Source organism: Eschscholzia californica, unplaced genomic scaffold (assembly GCF_041429995.1).
Source record: "Eschscholzia californica isolate CP2 unplaced genomic scaffold, dmEscCali1.0.p SCAF_4, whole genome shotgun sequence".
In the NCBI taxonomy this organism is placed as follows: domain Eukaryota; kingdom Viridiplantae; phylum Streptophyta; class Magnoliopsida; order Ranunculales; family Papaveraceae; genus Eschscholzia; species Eschscholzia californica.
Window position 1 is genome coordinate 12,620,827 of NW_028238461.1, and position 22,865 is coordinate 12,643,691.

General features: G+C 36.3%; 4 protein-coding genes across 4 annotated transcripts; 3 read left to right on the forward strand and 1 right to left on the reverse strand.

Annotated features, from left to right (window-relative positions):
• LOC147542805 (cyclic nucleotide-gated ion channel 18-like) lies at window positions 1–5,342 on the forward strand. Its single transcript, XM_086636179.1, has 6 exons — window positions 1–779; window positions 2,703–2,915; window positions 3,316–3,629; window positions 3,745–3,856; window positions 4,027–4,263; window positions 4,383–5,342. Exons 1-6 carry the CDS (start codon window positions 330–332, stop codon window positions 5,163–5,165), a joined length of 2,109 nt encoding a protein of 702 aa, XP_086492305.1. The 5' UTR covers window positions 1–329; the 3' UTR covers window positions 5,166–5,342.
• A 3,254-nt stretch (window positions 5,343–8,596) lies between these two features.
• Window positions 8,597–10,947, forward strand: LOC147542806 (ubiquitin-NEDD8-like protein RUB1). The gene is made up of 3 exons (XM_086633189.1): window positions 8,597–9,053; window positions 9,495–9,754; window positions 10,680–10,947. The coding sequence occupies exons 1-3, from the start codon at window positions 8,961–8,963 to the stop codon at window positions 10,786–10,788; spliced, it is 462 nt and encodes a 153-aa protein (XP_086489315.1). The 5' UTR covers window positions 8,597–8,960; the 3' UTR covers window positions 10,789–10,947.
• A 2,132-nt stretch (window positions 10,948–13,079) lies between these two features.
• LOC147542807 (aldehyde dehydrogenase family 2 member B7, mitochondrial-like) lies at window positions 13,080–17,436 on the forward strand. Its single transcript, XM_086633188.1, has 11 exons — window positions 13,080–13,381; window positions 14,335–14,469; window positions 14,758–14,900; window positions 14,994–15,147; window positions 15,255–15,484; window positions 15,620–15,709; window positions 16,070–16,243; window positions 16,346–16,483; window positions 16,579–16,716; window positions 16,816–16,877; window positions 16,994–17,436. Exons 1-11 carry the CDS (start codon window positions 13,312–13,314, stop codon window positions 17,265–17,267), a joined length of 1,608 nt encoding a protein of 535 aa, XP_086489314.1. The 5' UTR covers window positions 13,080–13,311; the 3' UTR covers window positions 17,268–17,436.
• Window positions 17,437–19,151: 1,715 nt separating this feature from the next.
• LOC147542808 (putative xyloglucan endotransglucosylase/hydrolase protein 33) lies at window positions 19,152–21,414 on the reverse strand. Its single transcript, XM_086636039.1, has 4 exons — window positions 21,112–21,414; window positions 20,903–21,006; window positions 20,253–20,470; window positions 19,152–19,801 (listed from the first exon to the last, which is right to left on the reverse strand). Exons 1-4 carry the CDS (start codon window positions 21,350–21,352, stop codon window positions 19,291–19,293), a joined length of 1,074 nt encoding a protein of 357 aa, XP_086492165.1. The 5' UTR covers window positions 21,353–21,414; the 3' UTR covers window positions 19,152–19,290.
• Between the last annotated feature and the right edge of the window lie 1,451 nt (window positions 21,415–22,865).

Consider the following 22,865-nt stretch of genomic DNA (forward strand, 5'->3'; position numbering starts at 1 on the left):
AAACACAAACATTCTAAAATCTGACTCGAATCGATTCAAAACTAGAAAATAGATTTTCGGACCCAGACCGGAAAGAAAACCCACTATGTATGAATGATCCAACCGTAATAACGGCTACCTCTTCTTATACTTTCTTATAGCCTCATCTTTGAATCAATTAAGACAAAAGACTTTCATTTGCTTAATTTAGGGTTTGAATTCCTTTCTATCAGTTACCGATTTTTCAGTAACACCTCCGTTAATCTCGTTTATCTTCTCTACCTCTCAATGAATTTCATTTCCCTTCTAGGGTTTTGCAAGATTTGGGAATTCGTTATCCGCCATGGAAGATGGCTAGAAACGATCCCTCATCTGATTCAAGGTTCCGTTCTTTCCGAAAATCTTACGTTCCTCTTCATATCTCATCCCATCGGAAACCATGGAGGTATCGTATACTCGATCCCGGCGGCAAAATCGTTACTCGATGGAACCACGTTTTCCTTATTTGTTGTTTTTTTGCCCTATTTCTTGATCCACTTTACTTTTATCTTCCTTCTGTTGGTGGTCCTGCTTGTTTGACTATTGATGTCAAATTAGGTGCTGTTCTAACCCTATTTCGTACTATTGCTGATCTTTTTTACCTAATGCATATGATCATGAAGTTTCGTACTGCTTTCGTTGCTCCGAGTTCTAAGGTTTTCGGAAGAGGTGAACTTGTTATGGATGCTAGAGAGATTGCTTTGAAATATTTGAAATCGGATTTTGTTATTGATCTTGCTGCTACTCTTCCTCTTCCTCAGGTAATTTGATCTAAATATCTCCTTTTTGATGTTGTAAACTTTCTGCACAAATGGAAACTAGATAATTTTGAATCTTATTTCATCTGATTTGAAATGTGTTTTCATGAAATTGAAATGGCCAAGCAGACTAATCCTAATTGATTAAGTTAAGGCTGATTGTTATGCAAAAGAGTGCAAAATATGTGCGTACTCAAGCGTAGTAAGTGTCGATGCCTTTCGGGTGGGCTCGTTGAGCCTTCATCCGGAACAAAATCCTATGCTCATGGACTTCGGTTTGGGATTCAAAAGTTGGGTCGATATCAATGAATGCTAAGGCTTAGGGCGTTACAGATGGTATCAGAGTCTGGGTTATATGTGTGTTCTCAAGCTTAGTAAGTGTCGATGCCTTTTGGGTGGGCTTTTGGAGCTTTCACAAGGAACGAAACCCCGTAGTGATGTACTTGGTCTAGGTGTCAAAAACAGGACAAAATATGATTAAATGCCAAAGCTTGGGTCTTTACAGTAAGGCTGGAAAATTTAGACAGCTTGTAGATTGTAATGTGGAGTTCTACATTGTGAAGGCATTTTGGTTACAATTCTTGCATGTGTGGCTCTTGAGGGAATGGTATCAAAATATTACAAAGTGTTCCACCTTTAATCCTTGGTCCCCGTAAAAAATTGTTCACAAGCTTCTATGGCTCAATGTTATTCAACCCTCTTTTGCAATTTAATTGCAAATGGAGGCTTTGAAATTCTTTAGTTAATCATTCCCTATTAGTAGAAGTTGTGTCATACTTATCGTTGTTTTCATATTTCTCTGATACTTGTAGTTTGTGAAGATAAGTATTTTTGTATTCTCTAGACTTCAAAAAATAGTATGCGTGATTAGCTATGCGTGGTTGTGTAGTGCTCGATACTGTGTGTAATGGGTGATATTTCTTTGTATTGAGTGATAATTTTTCGGGTTTGTTGTCCTTACCCACTCCATCCTGAATGGTAATTGAGTTAACCCCCCTCAATGATTGGTAATTGAGTTTACCCCCTTAGATTTACTATTTTTTTTTTTTAAAACACTCGTGTTTGGCTTGGGAAGGAAATATGATTATAAGGAACAACGGTCCTTTAATGTGATTCCTAGCAAATTTTTTACCTAAAATTATTTTGAATTGGTCATGAATAAGGCTAATCAAGATTTATATTGTCCATAGATTATTTAATTTATGATTATATACCCACATGTTAAACATGAGTTTAGTAGGTTTTACAAAATTATAAATTTGAGGAGGTACGTTGAATTACCAATTACTGAAGGCCTATTAGTGTTGAGAGGGTAAGGTCAAAACACCCTAATTATTTTGCGCAACTACAAAAAATTGTTTATTTAATAATATTGCAAAATCAAAGCTTCAAGCTTTCAAGATCCGACTTAAAAGCTGGTCGTGTTTCTTATATCGTTTTCACATATCTTGGACATCAGTGAGATGCCTTTATAGATAGAAAAGCATAAAGCAAAGTAGTACTTCTATTGCTAATATGATTTCTTAACTAGTTTAGATAGGAAATAAATGAAAAAGTGTTAATAACATAAGGTCCCTGTATAAGTAGCATTGTCTGACGTCATGTTTTGGATAGAGGCCACCGCAACACATTGTATTACTAAAATTCCTTCTATGGCTTTCTTGGTTATGATGTTGATCTGATAGAAAAAGTACTTTTCGAATCAAAATGGGATCTTGTAACTTATCTGTTCATTGTCATTTTCTTTTATACTTCAAATTTGCCATTGTTCTTCCAAAATCTGGATGCAAAGTTAGTCTCTATCAGTACCTGGTAAACAACATACAGGCTTCCAACACTTTCTGATTGCAGAGTGAGATACTCTTCGGAATTACTTATAAATTGTGTTTCATTCATCTTATCTTTTAATTTGTTTTGTGTTGACAGATTGTCATCTGGGTGATCATTCCAGCTGTGAGAAGCTCTACAGCTGACCATGCTAACAATACTCTGGCACTCATTGTTCTAATTCAGTACGTTCCCAGATTGTTTCTCATTTTCCCTTTGAATCGGAGGATTATAAAAACTACTGGTGTTGTTGCTCAAACTGCGTGGGCTGGAGCTGCCTACAATCTTCTATTATACATGCTAGCTAGTCATGTACGTATCTATTATTGTATTTCTTCTCATGCTTAGGTATAAAAGTCAAGGTTTAATATCAGACTATTCCCATGTTTTAATCGGGAAGTGGAACGATAATTCTGGAAACTTTGGTAGTGTTTTTTTCTATCTGACTCATGCGCCTGACAGCCATGGCTCGTCTAAATGGTTGACTCAGACTGATTTTGGGTGCAGTTGAGTCAGACATAAAATAAGTCTGAATTATGGGCCACTTGACTGAAATAAGCTGAATTACAATTGTTTCCCAGACCAACCAAGTTAGACTCATATTACTCAGATCCGTACAAGTCGGATCACACGATTCAGTCAGAAAAAAAGAAAAAGACAACACCAACTTATTGTGTAATTGTCATTTATCATATTTCCGCTGTCAGTGCAGGTTTTAGGAGCCTCGTGGTATCTGTTGTCTGTTGAGCGTCTGCATACTTGCTGGAGAACTCAATGTGAGAAAGAAGAGACCAAAATGACGTGGTTATCTTGTAATCCAAGTTTTCTGGACTGCACGAGTTTGAGTCAACCTGAACGGGCTGCTTGGTTGAATGTCACTCGTGTTCTTGCGAACTGCGATGCTTCTGATAGTAATATCAGTTTCAGGTATGGGATGTTCGAGGACGCCTACACGAATGACGTTGTGTCATCGAAATTCATTGAGAAGTATTTATACTGCCTCTGGTGGGGTTTGAAAAATCTAAGGTAGGGCACGTTTATATAAAATTACATTCTATATGCAGTTTCATTCTGATTTTTTTGTTCCATGAAACAGCTAACTTGGTATTTATTTTAATGGTCCTTCTTGTTTCCTGTTCAGCTCGTATGGACAAAACTTAAGTACGACAACTTATATTGGAGAGACATCATTTTGCATTCTTATATGCATCTTTGGTTTAGTTTTATTCTCACACCTGATTGGTAACATGCAGGTAATATCCTTTACCCTTCTTTGATTTGATCAGTTTTCATTTTCTCAGCCTTCATTTTTCTGCCCCCTTATTGGGTTCAAGTAAATGAATAGTCTCTGAAGGTGATCGATCATCCACTTCAGTTTCTTGTCTATTTATGAATCTGATTTTTTTGTTTCTTTCACTTGAAGAGCTATTTGCAATCTATGACGGTGAGACTTGAAGAATGGAGGGTTAGAAGAAGAGATACAGAGGAGTGGATGAGGCATCGGCAACTTCCTCCAGAACTTCAAGAACGTGTTCGCAGATTTGTTCAGTATAAATGGCTTGCCACTAGAGGAGTAGATGAAGAATCAGTTTTGCAATCTTTACCATTGGATCTTCGCCGCGAAATTCAAAGACATCTATGTCTTGCTCTTGTTCGCCGTGTAAGTTGTTTGTGGTTTTTCCAGTTTGCGATTTTACAATATTCAAGTAACGATAAGTAGTTCTTTTTTCATCAAACCTTTTTTGCTAAGTTAGTTTTAAACTCTTATTGTTCCAACAGGTACCTTTTTTCTCACAAATGGATGATCAATTATTGGATGCTATATGCGAACGACTTGTCTCATCCTTGAGCACAGAAGACACATATATTGTTCGTGAAGGTGATCCTGTGAATGAAATGCTTTTCATTATTCGTGGAACTTTAGAAAGCTCGACAACTAATGGAGGAAGATCAGGATTCTTCAACTCCATTACACTTAGACCCGGCGATTTTTGTGGTGAAGAATTGCTAACATGGGCATTGATGCCCAACTCTAGCCTCAATTTTCCATCATCTACCCGAACTGTTCGGGCTCTTGGCGAAGTTGAAGCTTTTGCTCTTCGAGCCGAAGATCTCAAATTTGTTGCTGGTCAATTCAAACGTCTTCACAGCAAGAAGCTTCAACATGCTTTCAGGTACTACTCTCATCAATGGAGAACTTGGGGAGCTTGTTTTATACAAGCAGCATGGAGAAGATTAAAGAAAAGACAACTAGCAAGGGATCTGGCAAGACAAGAGAGCTCTTTCTATATCCCAGATCTTAATCAGGAAAGTGACTATGATGTTGAGTCAGGGTATGATCAGGCATATCAAGATGAAGTTGGAGAGAGTTCATCGATCGATAATGGCTCATCAAACGTTCAGCATCTTGGAGCTACTATACTGGCTTCAAAATTTGCTGCAAATACAAGAAGAGGAGTTAATCAGAAGGTCTCACCAGTTATTGATCCTGCTGCTTCTAGCTTGAAGATGCCAAAGTTGTTCAAGCCAGATGAACCAGATTTCTCAGCAGATGATGTATGAGAGAGAGAGAGACAGAGAGAGGAAGAGAGAGAAAGTATAATTGAGGTGAAAGGATTAGATAGAATTTCTGTTTTGTTTCATGTTATGTATAGTAGTTGTTCAGATAATAGAACTAACATTTCTAGTTGCTATTCTTCTGGTGTTTGTAGATTTCTTTATGAATTCAGATTCATACTATCTCTGTAAAGCCACGATAGTTAGGAGTTTCTTCGTCGTAAAATTGTTGACACCACCACATAACCATCTTGTTTCGTTACGATTACTCGTTAGAACAACTGATGGGTCTTTAGTGGTCCAATATCATATTTGGACAATCAGGATGGTCAAGAAAGAAGAAACATGGAGAGTAAAATAGTTGAGAGAGTATGTCTCTGGTTTGCATTATGACACCAAAATATGAGAGATAGTGGTGTTAATGGGGCTGGCCTAGGCTACCCGCCGGCTCTGTCCCTACTTGACCCAAGGAAGGACATGTGCCGACCTGGTCCAACCAGTGAATGAATGGGCTAGACTGGACCGACCTTGCGAAATAAACAGGCTAGCCCGACCCACAACATGCATAATCCAGAGATTTTATGTGTACCATCAGTGGGCGCTGACCCAGTCTTCCTTTTAGGGTTTCTCTCACCCATGTATGTTCTTGCAGTATTACTGTAAAGAAATGCTAAATGCCCAAAACTTGGGGTCTGACTGCAAGCCGAATAGGGATGTGGCTGGCTCCAACTGGTCAAGCCATGGGCAGGGACGGATACAAGATTTTCACTTAAGGGAGTGCGGATTTATATACTTCAATTTTTTTTTTTTTTTTTTGCAAATATAGTAATTAACTAAATGTTTATATTCATTAGTTATATTAATACATCAACGGTTACAAACGCAATTGACTTCTTTGAGAGTTCATATTTTGAAATGTTCACATAATCGACTCATTGCCAACTCAGTAAAACTTCTTTTTCAATAAATACTACTAAACTATCATTCAACCACAGGTCACTCATCTTGTTTCTTAAGCGTGTTTTAACTAGCTTTATAGTTGAAAAAGTTACTTATACGGAGGCAATCGGTAAAGTTAGTGCTGAAGTGATAAACAAATAAACAAACGAAAATAGAGAAGGGAGCATCACCAACATCACTAATAATCTACCTAATAGCTTCATATGCACATGAGCAATATCTTTTTGAATATTAGGAGCAACCAATTTTAAATTTCCAGCAACATTATCAAATGTAACTGCATCAATTTCTGGACAATTTTGAGCAAGAAGCTTTCGTAGTATAATGAAATTACCTGGATTTTGTGGAGTTTTAGATTCATCATTTCCGCGAAATGCCAATCCTTGTTCCAATAGATACCGAGCAACCTCTATGATAGCATTTTAATGGGTGCAGTATGATATTTGAGTTTGCTCGGAATGTCAGTTTAATGTCAGCTATGATGAGCTGAGGTAGTTGAATTGAACTTTTTTTTTTATTGATCAGCGAGGTGAAGGGCAGCCAGAACCCTCACAAGAAAGAAAGGACAACAAGAAAAGCACAAAAAACCAACCCATACAAAAACCCCAGCAGCGCACTAAAAACATATGATCCCATAAGAAGATTACAACCATAGAGACATGAGTAAGGAGAAAAAAACTCAAAAGAAAAAACTCCATCATTTATGCCTCAGCCTAATAAGACCAAGCCTGTCATCCACAACAACCTTGTGCATATCCTCATTTAGATCTCTAGTTGAAAGAAACTCATACCCCACTGAGTTCCTGACTTTAGACAACAGGTCTGCAAGTTGATTAACTTCTCTGAAAACATGATCAATGCTACAATCACTGACTCTAGCCATATTCCTCTTGATTCTTCTCCAAAGATTCAAATGCTCCAAAGGAGCAGCATCTGGCTTAGTGAGCTGCTCACGAGCAGTATTAGAATCAGTAACAACCTTCACCTTATTGAACCCATAAGCCAAGGCAGTGGTAATGCCTACATCAATGCCCTGAAGCTCATGATGAAGCACACTAACAAACTCAGCACCACCCTGAACAACAATAACAACATGATCTTCATAGTCCCTCAAAACACAACCAAATCCAGCATGATGAATACTAAAGGAACCATCAGTATTAACTAAGATATAACCAAAACCTTAATATATGAATTGAATAATTTCAATACATAAAAGTTAAAATCTATAGGTTTTCATGTCATGTCATAACTTTCATTTATAAATCTCATCCATCTAATTTTCTATAGCAAATCACAACCCTTCTTTTTTATAGAATCTTTAAAAGATAAAGGTATAAAAGTGAAAATAACTACCCACTTCCTTAAAAAAATCACACTATTTCTCTCTCCTCCTATCTTCTCTCCATATAGGTGTATATATATAAAAAGAATTATTATTACTAGTTTTTTTTTCGGGAGGATCCAGGGGGTGCGCGCACCCTCGCACCCCCATGGATCCGCCCTTGGCCATGTGGAGAAATAAATGGCTTGACCAAGTGGAACCGACCTTATGACTGACTCGCCTCGGGTTGGCCCCAATGTTTTACCCATTTAAGCTTTTTGGATATCGTAGGTAGTGTCTTTGCATCTACAAATTAAAGTTGTTTCATTCTCATCGTCCTTCTATCTTTCTCTATTACAAAATGGCTTCTCTATAACAAAACGGCGATGCCCGTAAGAGGACTTGACGGACCTTTGTTTGACTTTGGTCTAAAGTAGACTGCGCAACTCGACATCACTGGAAAGAGAGACGACCCAAAATATATCATCAAATCTAGACAAAAGTAAAGATAATTGTGAGATGACCGTCAGCTTGTCAACAAAATCTAACATGTTGTTTTGACATTTAACATTTCTTTTCCAATTTTGTTTTTTTTGTTTTACACTTCAATACTCATTGGTAATGAAGTTTACCCCCTTCAATAATTGGTAATTGAACTTTCTCTTATGACTTACTATTTTTAGCAAAATATGAAGGTCATGTTTGACGTAAATGAATAAGAATAATAAATTAAATAATCTACAGACAAAAGAAGTCTTTAGCAAAATATGAAGGTCATGTTTGACGTAAATGAATAAGAATAATAAATTAAATAATCTACAGACAAAAAAATCTTTCCAAATCATATTTTTTACTAAAAGCAACACGAAAGTAAGGTAATACAATAACTAAAATCACAATACCATATTATTACTCCTAGTAGTCATATTCTTTTTCAACATGTCAAACATTATCTTAGTATTCTTAACAAAAATAATAAATTTAAAAGGTTAAATCAATCACCAATTATTGAGGAATTACTAATTAGGAAGATAGACTTAATTGCTAATTCTTATTAAGAGAGTAAGTTCAAAACACCTTTTCTTTTCACACACAATAAAATTTCGAATCCTTTGCAAAAAATATATATTACTATTAAACCGAAGTCCTTTGCAAAGTAGAATAGATATCCTAAAAGTTTTAGGTTCATAAGAAAGTTTATTGAAAAGTAGAGATTCTTGATTCCTTTTCAAATTGGGACCGACTCCCTCACCAAATCTATCTTTTAAAATCATGAAAATACCACCACTAGATTAAACGGCCTATGGACCAAATCAAAACTCCCTAATAAGAAATTCCTAAATAACGGGTCGGCGCGGGTTTAAGAAATTTCCTGTTTTTCTTAAAAGCTTCTTTTCTAAGCAACATATTCATCACACACATATATATATATATATATATATCCCCAAACCCCTCAGCGACCCACATTCAATCTCTCTTTCTCTCTCCTGATTGTTTGAAAATCGAACTCAAACAACATGCAGATCTTCGTCAAAACCCTAACTGGAAAGACTATCACTCTTGAAGTTGAAAGCAGCGATACCATTGATAATGTCAAAGCCAAGATTCAGGTATGCTTCAATTTTACCCCTTATTCCTGTTTTCTTTTTCTAGGGTTTATCTATTGAATTGGTACTCAATCTTTGATTTTTGTAGGGTTTTTTTATTGTTGATGTTAGTTGTTGTTGTTTAGGGTTTTAATTGGATAAGGGTAGCCATGTTTTTTTTTTAAATCTTTGTTATCAATTAAGAAGATCTGTTCTTGAATTTCAGAGTTTGCAATTAGGGTTTACTTAGTTGAGTCATTAGGTTCATCCAGAAATCAGAATTCTTTTTACAAATTATGCCTAATTAAGTAAAATTATCAGGGGACCCTGAAAAAGTTAGGGCTTTTTTTTTTTCCTGTTCAATTTGATTATTGATGCTTCTTAAAGATATTTCATGATTATTTGTATACTTTGTGTAGTAGTACAATTGAGTAATTTACTGATATTAATGAAATCTTTGTTTAGGATAAGGAGGGTATTCCTCCTGATCAGCAAAGGCTGATTTTTGCTGGTAAACAACTTGAAGATGGTCGAACACTTGCTGATTACAACATTCAGAAAGAGTCAACTCTTCACTTGGTTTTAAGGCTTAGGGGTGGAACTATGATCAAGGTGAAGACACTTACTGGTAAAGAAATAGAGATTGATATTGAACCAACTGACACCATTGATCGGATTAAAGAGCGGGTTGAGGAGAAAGAAGGTATCCCTCCGGTACAGCAGAGGTTCGATTCTTTCTCATTCTATCCCTTTTCATCTCTTTATCAGATATATCTGTTTTACTATCTTAGCGTTATTTTGCATCTTTATGTCACATACAAGCGCACCACTTACATAGCACAAACAATTCTGAATAGGACTTGAGATGTATGCCATGATAGTCGATGTTGCCACAAAATTTTCTTCTCGTATGTGTGTTGTGTTATTATGTCTTCTGAATAGGACTTGAGATGTATGCCATCTGCAGACAAAACTGTTATTTATCATTATTTTGGAAATAGCTATTTTCTCATGTAACCCGAATTCATAAATATTAGATTGGTTTTGTCTGTTAGCATTTTTGTGAACTTGTTCAATGGAAAGACCCCAGGCAGTAACTTCATAATCTGATGTGTAGTGAGGCAAAGTATCTGACTTTAACTTTATATGACCACCCCTTAACCCTAACTCATCCAACGAGTAACATTTGGTCCCTGAATCCTAACCAATCTATCAGTTTGTATTAGCCGGGCTACGTAGCTAGGGCTAACCCTTGGGTAAGGCTTTTCTATAGGGGACCTAAGCCTGCCCATGAAAGCTAGTGGGCTTGCATAGGCAGTGAACGTCCCAGGCTTCAAGCTGGGTTGTTTTTCCATTGGACTCGGGTGTTCCGAATCGAGTAGTGAGATGGCTCTGAGGCTGAATTCACACCCGTACATCAGTCCTTGCTCAAAGATGAAATGTGAAGTTCATAATCTAGGTTTTAAGTACTCAGATTTCATAACCTAAAAGCAGTACTTTCAAAAACTGATCCTTCGTTTAAGTGGCTATTTTGTTGGAAAGTTCATTAAATTTTTTATTTATTTTAACCGATATGATGAATCAAAATTGACTATCATCAGATATTTGTTTATAAATTCTTACATTGCCCTTTTTCTTCAATGGTTGCAGGCTTATCTATGCCGGAAAGCAGCTTGCAGATGACAAAACTGCAAAGGAGTACAACATTGAGGGTGGTTCTGTCCTTCATCTGGTTCTTGCCCTAAGGGGTGGCTTTTAGGTTCTCTTCTTTTATATTATCTGGACATCCATTTCTTCAATGAGTCGTTACGAACTCTGTAAGATCTTATAATAGTTATATAAACGAATTCTAAATTTGCATATGGGAAAAGACTATTGTTCAATTATCGAAGTTCTAAATCTATCTTTGCTTTTCCCATCTCTTACCTCAGATGATATCATATCGTGATATCAACTCTTCATTTTTTCTATTGAAGTATATTACTCGGCCTTGGTGGTTTAACCTACCATCATATTTCTACGCTCGGTAAGATTTTTTTATGCTAGATTTTCTTCGTCAATTTGAAGGAAAATGATGAGAAATTATTTATTTTTCACTAGATTTTGGAAATTAAATAGACAAACGAAAAGCTTTGAAAATATTGCAAATTGGAAGAGACAATGACCACTATTTCCATATAAGAGAACATAGACACACCTGACACCACCAATAATGTGATAGTCCACCAAAAAACAAATGATCCATTTGTTGACAAAATTATTTTGTTTCATGACCTTCATCATCACTATTATAACCTCGCAAAATATTGAAACACGTTCTCTTCTTCGGGAAATTTTGAAGGGTGCTCTCTTTTTCAGGTTAAATACGTATAACTCCCTATTGTAAGTTTATAACCTGTTTTTTTTTTCATATACGTATTATCAGTCAACCAAAGTGAGCTTTATTGTTTCAAAAACTACTTCACTGTTTTCCAGTTTTGAAGATGGAGCAAGGTGTGAATGGGTAGTGATTTATTCTCTAACCAACCTAAGTCATAGTTCAACAAAAAAAGAAAACCTAACTTAAGTCATAATTTGAATTCGGAAGAGCTTACAATAACAAAATGTTTATTTTTTGGATGTCTTTTGTTATAGTAAAGATTAAAGGAGATAAATTTTAACATAATTTCTAGTTATTAGCAACTTTTTTTTCTGGACTTCAACTAGTACACCAACAACCAGCATACAGAAGAGCAGCCAATAATTTCCGTATTTGTGGTCTTATATTATATGTTTGCCGAAAAATTGGGTAGAATTAATGGGATCGTAAAATAAAGTGAAGCAAAACACCAGAATTCTACATCTTCGTGGACGACAAAACAATTTTGGGGAGAGCACCAAAGTTGTGCTTCTCCAAAATGTTGTTTTTAGGAGAGAATATATCGATGTGGGAGGCTATTTGAAAGGCTTCGCTCTTCAACAAAAAAAAAATATTTGAAAGGCTTCGCTATACCTAAAATTCTGTTATGCACACTGAAAAAATGGGTTTAAGAGTTCGGGTTGGGATTTGAACAGGAAATATTTATTTTCACCATAAGAAATTCGGAAATATACCACGCGAAAGCTAAATATCGCACAAACATTAATCTCCATTAAAAGACGAGGGACCTAAGAAAAATCTTACTACACCTCCCAGAAAGATAAAGAGGAGAAAAAGATTAGTCAATTTAGTTTCTAGAATTTAAAATATATATATATATATAATATATTTTTCGCATATTCATTGGATCACCAAAACTTGTAAACAAGAACAATTCAATTCAAAACCTTAAAATTTCAATTTGTCAAAATATTTAAATATTATATTCTACTTATACTTCAAATGGTGTACTTTTAATGTTTCTCTTTTGACTAAAAGGGTATGAATGAAAGAAATGAACACAAAATCAATTCAGATTAACTATTTAGACAAGTCTGAAAAGAGTTAAAATGCGACTCCACGCATTTATTCAATTAGATTAGAGGTCTAATTCGACAAAAAAAATCCACTAGACCGCTAAGAAACCCATTACTAGAAAGAGAGCTTTAAAAGCGTTCGTATAAGTGTCCCTATAAGGGTTATAGGCGCCTCCGTCAAAGGAATTTTGTGGAAGAATCTGTGAGTGAAGGAGGCTACTGCAACACAAAAGGCGTCTTTACAACTTTCCTTACAAAAGAAACACATTCACTTATCTGGACGTGCACGTTACCTCTCTACAGCACAGCGATTCATGAAGTTATAATATCTTCTACGATTTTAAGTAGCCTAAAAGATGGGTCGATTATAGGTCGAAATTGGCGTGGCCTACTCCCATTGGACAAACCATTTTTCTCTCAACACGACCCATCACCAAATGAGAACCGGCCACGTCGACTTTCAGACTGTTACCGACTCAATTTTTCTATCGTTTATCATTTTTTAATATTTTTTATTTTAAGAAAATTGTCAATAAAATTCCTATTTTGTTATCTTTATTATACTCCGTATCAATGAAAGATTCAAAACTATTCCAATATGGGTTAGATGACAATAATGCATACCTATATAGATAGCGTTTATCATGTAAATGGGTAGACACACAAAAAGTTTACCTACTTCTCTTTTTGGTATCCCATTTTGATGATATGCTCAATCTTTAAGATTATTTATATACAGCCATACATACAGGGATAGACAGAATCTGTCTGTTTTTTAGATAGAGACTTAGAGAGAGAAAAAAAGTTCATTTTTCTTTATTACTACTTTTCTTCATAATATTCTCTAATGGCTGCTGCTCGTAGAATCTCCTCACTCCTCTCTCGATCTTTAGTTTCTTCTTCTTCCAATTTTCTTGGTAAAATCAAAATCAAATCTTTCCCTTACCTTTTTTTTTTATTGTATTTTAATTTGTTATATCTCTGTTTTAATGTGTTCAATGGGTTTCTCTTTCTATCTCTAGATTGTGTGTGGGTTGGTGAAGGATGGGTTTGATCTGATTCATATTATGGTTAATTTTTCTATAATACAATCTGATTAGATAAATGATTTCATTTCTCTATCTAAACCCAAATTTGTTTTTGATTAAATTCCAATACCCAATTCTCAAATTGCTCTGTATTTTGATAGATAGTTTGTTGATCTAATTGAAATATCAGATCCTAATTTTTAGTGTTTCTGTTAGGAATTTAATGGGAGTTTTTGTTTCTTAGTTTAACAGTATTTAGAGAGAGAGAAAAACAAAAGAATCCCTTGTTGATCTTATCATCCCTTACTTCCTATGTTTAAATATCTTCCATGGGATAGATAGAGTTACTCCTTTAGTCAGAGGCCAAGGCTAGAGGTGGGTGCTCGTAAGTGTCTGTTGGGCCTGAGTGTCAAAAGCAAGAACAATATCGATAACTGTTAAGGCTTGGGTGAGCTTATGGAACCTTAGCCGGGAACAAAAACCTGTGTCTATTGGGCTTGGGCCTGAGTTTCAAAAACAGAGACAGTATCGATAATCGTTAAGGCTTGGGTCTTCCCATATGTATCAAATTGGACTTAACCCTTCATTAGGATATGATATAATCTTAATTTTCAAATAATAAATAACTAAATTATGCTTCATTTCTCCTTGACTTGAGGAGTTCTTCTTGTTCATCTTTTGGTATTCTCTTTTCCTGAATGAACTCTTTTTGTTTGATATAATGCTTAATCTTTTTTTTTTTTCGAATCAATGTTTGTAGTAATTTTCGATTGTTCATTTCGAGTTATAGTTCATGAAGATTTGCTTAGTTGTTACTAAAGTTATGCCAATATAATCTTTAGGTAAGAACTCTGGATTGACAAGAGGCATCTCTAGGTTTAGCACAAATGTTTCAATCGACGAACCAATTGCTCCAACTGTTCAAGTAAAACATACACAACTTTTAATCGATGGAAAATTTGTCGATGCTGCATCAGGTGAGTTTTCCGAAATCTTTCACTCCTGAAAAACTTATAGAGTTTGATTCTTTGTAGTAGTCCAATATCGCTTGGGGGAGCGCCCAAAGCTTGGGCTTTAGGCGGGTATTCAAAGTTAATAAGTCTCGAGGCCTTCTGGGTGGGCTCAGAGCCTTTGCCGGGAACAAAACCCCGTACCATACCAATTGAGCTTGGGCCTGGGTGTCAAAAGCGAAGACAATATTGATAACTGCTAAGGTGTTCTCTTTTTCAGGTTAAATAGTCTTTCAATATTATGTTGTGTTTCAGGAAAAACTTTTCCAACATTGGATCCTAGAACCGGAGAAGTGATAGCTCATGTTTCAGAAGGTGAGCTAGAAGATGTCGATCGTGCAGTGGCTGCTGCTCGTAAAGCTTTCGATGAAGGGCCATGGCCTAGAATGACAGCTTATGTAATTCCCTGAAAAAAATTTCGATTCCTCTTTCATTTGTTAATAAAAAACCTTGTAGTCTCAAAGTTTGTTGGCGTTTTGTAACTTTTGCAGGAAAGATCTCGGATATTATTACGCTTCGCCGATTTGCTTGAAAAGCATAACGATGAAATTGCAGCTCTAGAGACATGGGATAATGGAAAACCATTTGAACAAGCTGCAGGAATTGAAGTACCCATGCTTACCCGTTTATTCCGATATTATGCAGGTTAGTAAGAGACGCGATAACTACCTACATATATATATATATATATATATTATACATTGCATTACATTTTACCCGTTCTCAACTTGTGTTGCTTTATGGAAATACAGGCTGGGCAGACAAGATCCATGGGCTAACAGTTCCAGCAGACGGGCCGTATCATGTTCAAACACTTCATGAGCCAATTGGTGTAGCTGGGCAGATTATTCCATGGAATTTTCCCCTTCTTATGTTTGCTTGGAAGGTTGGACCTGCCTTGGCAACGGGTAATACTGTCGTACTAAAAACTGCAGAGTTGACACCGTTATCGGCTCTTTACGTATCTAATCTCCTCCATGAAGTAAGTCACACCATACCTATCCTATCTAGCTTCAAAGTCTTTCAAATCTTGTACAGTTCTTTCAACTCTTTTTCAATGATATATTTGAAGATTTTTGTCTGAGTAACCTGTGGTATTGTGTGATATTTGTTGCAGGCTGGGCTTCCTCCTGGTGTCCTTAATATCGTTTCAGGATTTGGTCAAGTTGTTGGTGCAGGTATTGCCAGTCACATGGATGTTGACAAGGTATATTAAAGCTTAATGATTGTTTTCGAACTTATCTCTGTATCTCTTAACGACATGTTTTGGTCTTCGGCCTTGAATTAGCTCTTCTTAGATACCCATAAATCACCAAATTTTGGACAATTTTGAATTTCAAATGAGCTGTCTAAGTCATTGAGGAACTTAGATAAGAATCTAATATGAATCATAAATGGTTTCAAAGAAGATACGTAAAATAGCGCAGGTCAACTCATGCATCTCGAAATATTTCCGAACTAGTCCATTTTACCCATAGGTTTGAATCTCACAACTTCTCGTTGGTCTAGACTTGCGGATTTGATGTTAACGTTTTGAGTTCATATTTTGAAAATTACTTACTTGCAGCTAGCATTCACTGGATCAACTGCAACCGGGAAGGTTGTACTTGAATTGGCTTCGAAAAGCAATCTTAAACCAGTTACTCTAGAGCTTGGAGGGAAATCCCCCTTCATTGTTTTTGACGATGCTGATGTTGATAAAGCTGTCGAAATGGCACATTTTGCTCTATTCTTTAATCAAGTACACATGCTTTTACCCATATTTCTTTTCTTTTTTCCGAGTATAACAAGTTAAGATTGTGCATAAATTATTGATCGCGACAATAACTCTGGTGGTCTATAGGGACAATGTTGTTGTGCTGGTTCTCGTACATTTGTTCATGAACGGGTATACGATGAGTTTGTAGAGAAAGCAAAGGCGCTTGCTAAGAAACGGGTCGTTGGTGATCCTTTTAAGAACGGCGTTGAGCAAGGACCTCAGGTAAATACTCGATCAAACTATACACACACACACACACACACATATTAACTTTGGATCTGCTTATTGATATGGATTCATTGCGTTTGAAAACTTAGATCGATGAGAAACAATTTGAAAAGATCTTGAAATACATAAAATCGGGCGTTGAAGATGGCGCTAGTCTTGAGTCAGGTGGAGATAGACTTGGCAACAAAGGATACTACATTCAGCCTACTGTTTTCTCAAATGTCAAGGTAAAAATTCACCCGAAAAACTTCAATATAAAAAATTCCTCTAAACCAAACTAAAACAATAGCACAAAGCTAACAGTCATATATTCATATGTAAATTAGGATAATATGTTGATTGCTAAGGATGAGATCTTCGGACCAGTACAAACCATTCTGAAATTCAAGTAAGCCAAGAACCTCCCAACTCTTTCCCATTTTTTGCTTATCGGTTTTCATCATTTCGGACGTTCTTTTGCGGGGATTGACTGATTTATATTTTTTGAATTGGATTTGTTATTAGGGACATTGACGAGGTGATAAAAAGAGCGAATGATAGTCGATACGGATTAGCAGCTGGAGTATTCACACAGAATTTAGACATAGCAAACAGAATGATGAGAGCATTAAAAGTTGGATCAGTTTGGATAAATTGTTTTGATGTTTTTGATGCTGCAATTCCATTTGGTGGGTATAAGATGAGTGGTCATGGCAGAGAAAAAGGAATTTACAGTCTTAACAACTATTTACAAGTTAAAGCTGTTGTTACTCCTTTGAAGAATCCAGCTTGGTTATGAAAAAATTTTCCATTAAAACTGCGAGCGATAAGAACCCGTGTTTGTTATGATTCTTATTGTGGAACTAGTTCTATGATCGATTAAACTATGATGATGATGATAATAATAATAATAATAATAATAATAATAATATCGATTTTTCTCTAATGAAAAGATTTTATCGTTGAAAGTTGGTTTCCTTGTCTTATTATATACCAAGTTTTTAGTTTGAGTGAGATTTTGTTATGGTGGTTAATGAAGAGAGGAGGCTAAAATGTTCGCAGCTTAGCCTACGGGTAGGGGTGGGAACCGGTCCGGACCGGTCGGTACCGGACTATAACTTCATCGAACCGGTCGACTCGGACCTAAATTATTGGTGACCACCTATTTATTTGGGCGGACTCGGACGGTCACTCTCAAGAATTCTTTGTCCATTGACCGTCCAAGACCGTTTATTTTGCCGGGCCAGTCGGATACCGGACGGTCTCGGTCCGGACTTTCCAATAAATTTTACTTAAATTCAGAACTTTATTTTTATTACCACAAACAAAATTACTTACAAATGAAGATGTTTAACCAAAAAATCAAAAGTAAATATAAAAAAGAAAAAAACACAGTTGATCATCATTTGACAAGATATAATTAAGCCATGTACTAAGGTTTGGTCTTCCGGAAGACTATATGACTATAGCCAACGACCATCATATATTCATATGTCTATAAAAATTCAACGGTCAAAATGAGGACAGTTTAGTCGGTCAACTTATTCGGTCATTCGTACCGTTCGGTTATTTAGACGGACTATATTGGTCGGTCGGTTAGCGGTCGGTCCTTCGACATAGAATTTTGACCGTGATCGTCTGCCAATTCTTTCGGGCCGGTCGGACACTGACCGCTATGACCATCGGGTGTTCATGGACACTTTTTATCTCGGTCGAGCGGGTCGGATAGCGGTCTTCAGGATCTTTTTCCCACCCCTACCTACGGGTGCCCTGTGGATCTTTGACTTCAAAGTCGAGACTCTGTTATTTGTTTAATGCGGATGGAGCCTAATCTGTCCCGCAAAGTTGGTGAACGCATGGGCTCAAAAGAAAGGTGATCTTTCATGTGGATGGAGCCTTGACCCGGTCTGGTGAAATGGGTGCCTGCCTGGGCAAAAATCAAAGGCGATTTTTGTAAATACTGATGGAGCCTAGACTACGTGCAGTGAGATGGGTGCTTGTGTTGGCCTAAGCTAGTCAAAGGCGATCTTTGTTAATGGGTGCTCGTGTTAGCCTAAGCTAGTCAAAGGCGATCTTTGCTAATGCGGCGGGAGCTGCAGTGACATGGGTGCCTCCGTGGGCCCAAGTCAAAGGCAATCTCTGTTAATGTTGATGCCTTGATGGAGCCTAGACACCGTCCAGTCATCCAGTGCAATGGATGCCTGTCTGGGCCCATGTCAAAGGCGATTTTTGTTAATGCGGATGGAGCTTAGACTCCGTTCAGTGAAATGGGTGCCTGTGTGAGCTCAAGTCAAAGGCGATTTGATGGAGGCTAGTTTTTGTCCAGTCAAGTGGGTGCCCATACTGGCCCAACTCAAAGGCGACCGGGCTGCCTTCGGTCCAAGGGTTACCTAACTACCTATACCCAAACAGAGGGTGCCTATAGATTTTTCATGTTATATGTGGGTGGCCTTGTGAAAAGTTAGAGGCTCCCTAAAAGTCATTACCATTAGAAAAGCCCCAATAGTAAGGAGTTGACTTCCAATATGGAAAATGCCATTTGTTCGATAGTATTGTTGTTTTGGTATAGGCTCTTCGGTCACTACGGATAGCTCCATAATTCAAACAGTTCATCCTCTGGAAGTTGACATTGTAGTATCCATGATTTCAAAGTAAAGGTTCAAAAATACAAATAACAATAAACACATGAAAAAAATCAATTTATATATAAAAGAATTGTTACAATATTTTATATTTAAAAAATAAATAAATTTTATGTACCCTTTATACCATAGGATATAAACATGAAAACCCTAAAACCACATTTTTCTTTTTTGTATGGTTTAACTATCATTACATTCAGGTGGTAAAACATTAAACCTTTTAGTGTCTTTACAATATGAGTAAGTCATAAACTTTTCCCTTACTTCATCCATTGCTTTCTTTTGCTCATCTGTTAGTTTCAAAACATCTTCTCCTTCTACTGCCCTCATACCACCTTTGCTCTTACTACACAAAAAAGCAGGAGAAGGTGGTGGTGGTGGTGGTGATGGAGGAGGAATAGGTGGTGGTGTTGGTGTCATTGCCGGTGTTGGTGACGATGCCATTGCCGGTGGCGGTGGTGGTGTTGGTCTTGCTTGATTTTTATTCAAAATACATCCTTCAACTTGGAGTTTTCGAAATGAAGAAGTAAATGGAGCTAAGTTATAATCTACTCTTGATCTCCCACCATCAGTAGCCCAGCCAGATCCATCCCATATTGTGGCATATAATGACATGGGTTTTGAGGGATAAGCTGGGGACATGGATTTAGTATTTATGATCTGTCTTAATGGTATATTGTCCACCAAAAACCTGCACCATAAAAATGCTTAATTAATTAATTACTAAATTATAGTACAATGATTAATTTATTATCAATCATTCTTGAAAACAAGAAATTATTCGTTAGCTATATATTATTAAATAACAAAAATTGTGTATGTATTATATGAATTTGATTCATGCACGAAGTTTAGAGGTGAGGATATGATTGGTCGACAGAGTGATTTTCACACGCGAAAGGAATAGTTTTAAAGATGTTTTTGGACTAAAAGAGTATGAATATGCTATTGTTAATTTATAATATTACATGCTCTTAATTTGAACTCATTCATGAATTAATATATGTTATTCTATACCCGTGTACCCACTTGATATAGCAATAATATCGTATGTAAAAAAATAGTAATGATATCTGAGATTTTTAAAAACAGATTCTGACATGACAATAAGTAAAATTGCATAGTTATGGAAGATAACTTACACAATATGGTGACTATTCCAAACGACCGAATAAGTATGGAACTCTTTAGTTGGGTCAAACCAAACACGAAATTTCTCCTCTCTTCCGGTGTATCTGACACTTCCATTACCGTATACATTAGTCTGTAATATCCATTCTTTTCTAGTAGTATTTGAATGTCCCAACAATTCGAAGTCAATCTCGTCATGGCTCCTAGGATATACGTCTGCATTCGATAACTGATCGATTGTTCGATCATAACCATCATCATCGTTTAGCACGCATAACACACACATACATAATAAATATACATAAATGATGCATGACGCGAAAATGTGGACCAAGCACAACCTAACGCTTGAAGTGGTATGATCATAATATATTAGAGAGAAAAGGGTGCGTGGAAAATCTTGACCAACCACATTAAGCGTCAAACTATGGTCGGCCCAATGTATATAAAGAGAATCGATATTTGAAAAATCTGGATCAACCACATCAGTCATTGAACTGTAGTGGGGTCAGATATTTTAGAAAAAAAAATGTTAGAAAATTTGGGCCCACTACTTCAGCGATTGAATTGTGGTCGACCCATAACAAGATATTTAGAGAGAAAGATGCTTTGAAAATCTGAGCCAACCATATATAAAGAGGGAGGGAGAGGTTGCACTCACATAAAAGGCAACAACAACGCCAGCTGAGTAACTTCCAGCAGGCAACTTCATAGCTGCACTAAAGAATCCGTAGTGGTAACGATTTTGGGAGATAAACCCAGACCCTATTTAATCAAATAATTAACCCAAAATTAACAATCATAATTATTTACGTAAGAACACTCTATATATCTACTATTAATTCCAAAACACAAAGTATATATATATACCTGTATATTTGTCAAGATTGATATCAACAGAGGATCCATTTTCTTTCAACTTAATATTTGATGCTCCAAAAAGATCACTAAACCCTTGTTTGTATGTTTGAGTAGGAAATAAATCAGTTAAACGCTTTAGATTAGGTGGGTTATAAGGTTCAGGATGGTTTCGAGCTGATAAAACTTCATTAATATTACAAGAAATGAAGAACCCAAGATACAATAGTACTACTACTTTGGAAAATGCCATGAGAAAGAAGAAGAAGAAGAAGAGAGAGAGAGAGAGAGAGAGAGAGAGAGAGAGAGAGAGAGGTGTAAGAGCTTGTTAGATAATGTTGGATTATTTATACTAATGAGAGTTCCAACTTGTTTATAACCTGCCTAGTAGTGATACTATCTCCCAAAATATGGTTGTCTTTTACCTATCAAATTACTAGATGGGTTTTGGCTGGCGCTCTAATTGTTCTTTTTGGGCAACTTCACATTTAACCCCCAAGACGGTACCAACTCGTCTGTTTGGTCCTCTATTGTTGACCAATTCAATTATTGCTCCGTACTATTACTTGTAGATTGTTAAGTTTCACTTTTCTGCTTCCCTGTTTTTCTCTTATATTTTTCTCACATACTTTCTTTGAGAAAAAAGAACAAAATGCACAAGTAAACAGCAGGCCCTCCCGGATGAGAGAAAATCAATAATAAAATACGGTAGCTGCGCTTTCTATCTCTCTTGTTGCAAAACGTGAGAAAGGGAAAGAGAGGATACTACTCTCTCGAGGGTGAGCGATCAGATTGAGGGAGAGAGGAAACCCTCTCTTCCTTTCCTAGACCTTCGCACAATAGATCAAAGAGAGAGAGAGAGAGAGAGAGAGAGAGAGAGAGAGAGAGATCCTTCGCCAAACTTCCTATGGTGCCTTTTGTGAATGATCAACGCTGAAGGAGAGTAGGGAAAGAAATAAGAGGATGGTGAAGAAACATGGAGAGAAAAAGAAAAAAGAATATAATTAGAAAATCTGAAACCCAGAGCTAACATTTTCTTAACTAAGGTACCGTTTGTTTTTTTATAAATCTGAAAAATGAAATGATTAGGCATGCAATTTTAGTTGTTTTGTATGCTTTTATATCAAGATCTTAAAACAAGTGTTCATATTCAATGTATATATTTTCAGCTTTTAAAACAAGTCTGAATTTGAAAAGAAGACTTTGTTTTAAGGTCGGGATTGATTAGAGAAGTAAACACATGCAAATACTCAAATTATATAAGTAATTAGACATTGTTAATTTCAGATTCCAGATTTAGAGTTAACGAAAAAACAAACAACACCTAAGAAGTTAAAAGGGGGTCAAAGTTGAAGTTGGTCAAATGTAGAGAGCCAAACAAAAATTGATCTATTGGAGGCAAAATGGGAATCAACCCTTTATTTTTCTATTAATGGGTGATTGATTTGAAATGTTTAAAAGAGACAAATGAGAAAGATGCATGTGATTAGAGTTTGGTGTGTTTGGAAGGGCTTGTGAATAAGGTGGATACATATAGATATGGACCATGTGAGTATGCAGTAACCTGTCTTTCTTTTTAATAATATGTTCCTATTGGTGCACCCATGCAGATATACAACTATAAACATCTTGTATTGTTTTGAAGAACAATAATGATATTGGAAAGAGCTTCTTGATTGGCATCCCCATTAGTTCTTGACCAACTACTTAATTAGGAGTGTCTTTTAATACAATTTAGAATGTATCTTGTTGTTGTGTAATGATCT

Bases quoted from the DNA above. Each gene is read 5' to 3' on its own strand.
- LOC147542805 (XM_086636179.1), top strand. From the start codon at position 330: ATGGCTAGAAACGATCCCTCATCTGATTCAAGGTTCCGTTCTTTCCGA. The intron at 780-2,702 runs GTAATTTGATCT...TTGTGTTGACAG, and splicing joins CTACTCTTCCTCTTCCTCAG to ATTGTCATCTGGGTGATCAT. The intron at 4,264-4,382 runs GTAAGTTGTTTG...TTGTTCCAACAG, and splicing joins GTCTTGCTCTTGTTCGCCGT to GTACCTTTTTTCTCACAAAT.
- LOC147542806 (XM_086633189.1), top strand. From the start codon at position 8,961: ATGCAGATCTTCGTCAAAACCCTAACTGGAAAGACTATCACTCTTGAA. The intron at 9,054-9,494 runs GTATGCTTCAAT...ATCTTTGTTTAG, and splicing joins ATGTCAAAGCCAAGATTCAG to GATAAGGAGGGTATTCCTCC. The intron at 9,755-10,679 runs GTTCGATTCTTT...CAATGGTTGCAG, and splicing joins ATCCCTCCGGTACAGCAGAG to GCTTATCTATGCCGGAAAGC.
- LOC147542807 (XM_086633188.1), top strand. From the start codon at position 13,312: ATGGCTGCTGCTCGTAGAATCTCCTCACTCCTCTCTCGATCTTTAGTT. The intron at 16,717-16,815 runs GTAAAAATTCAC...TATGTAAATTAG, and splicing joins CTGTTTTCTCAAATGTCAAG to GATAATATGTTGATTGCTAA. The intron at 16,878-16,993 runs GTAAGCCAAGAA...ATTTGTTATTAG, and splicing joins CAAACCATTCTGAAATTCAA to GGACATTGACGAGGTGATAA.
- LOC147542808 (XM_086636039.1), bottom strand. From the start codon at position 21,352: ATGGCATTTTCCAAAGTAGTAGTACTATTGTATCTTGGGTTCTTCATT. The intron at 20,471-20,902 runs GTGAGTGCAACC...ACAATCGATCAG, and splicing joins GCGTTGTTGTTGCCTTTTAT to TTATCGAATGCAGACGTATA. The intron at 19,802-20,252 runs GTAAGTTATCTT...TTTATGGTGCAG, and splicing joins TGGAATAGTCACCATATTGT to GTTTTTGGTGGACAATATAC.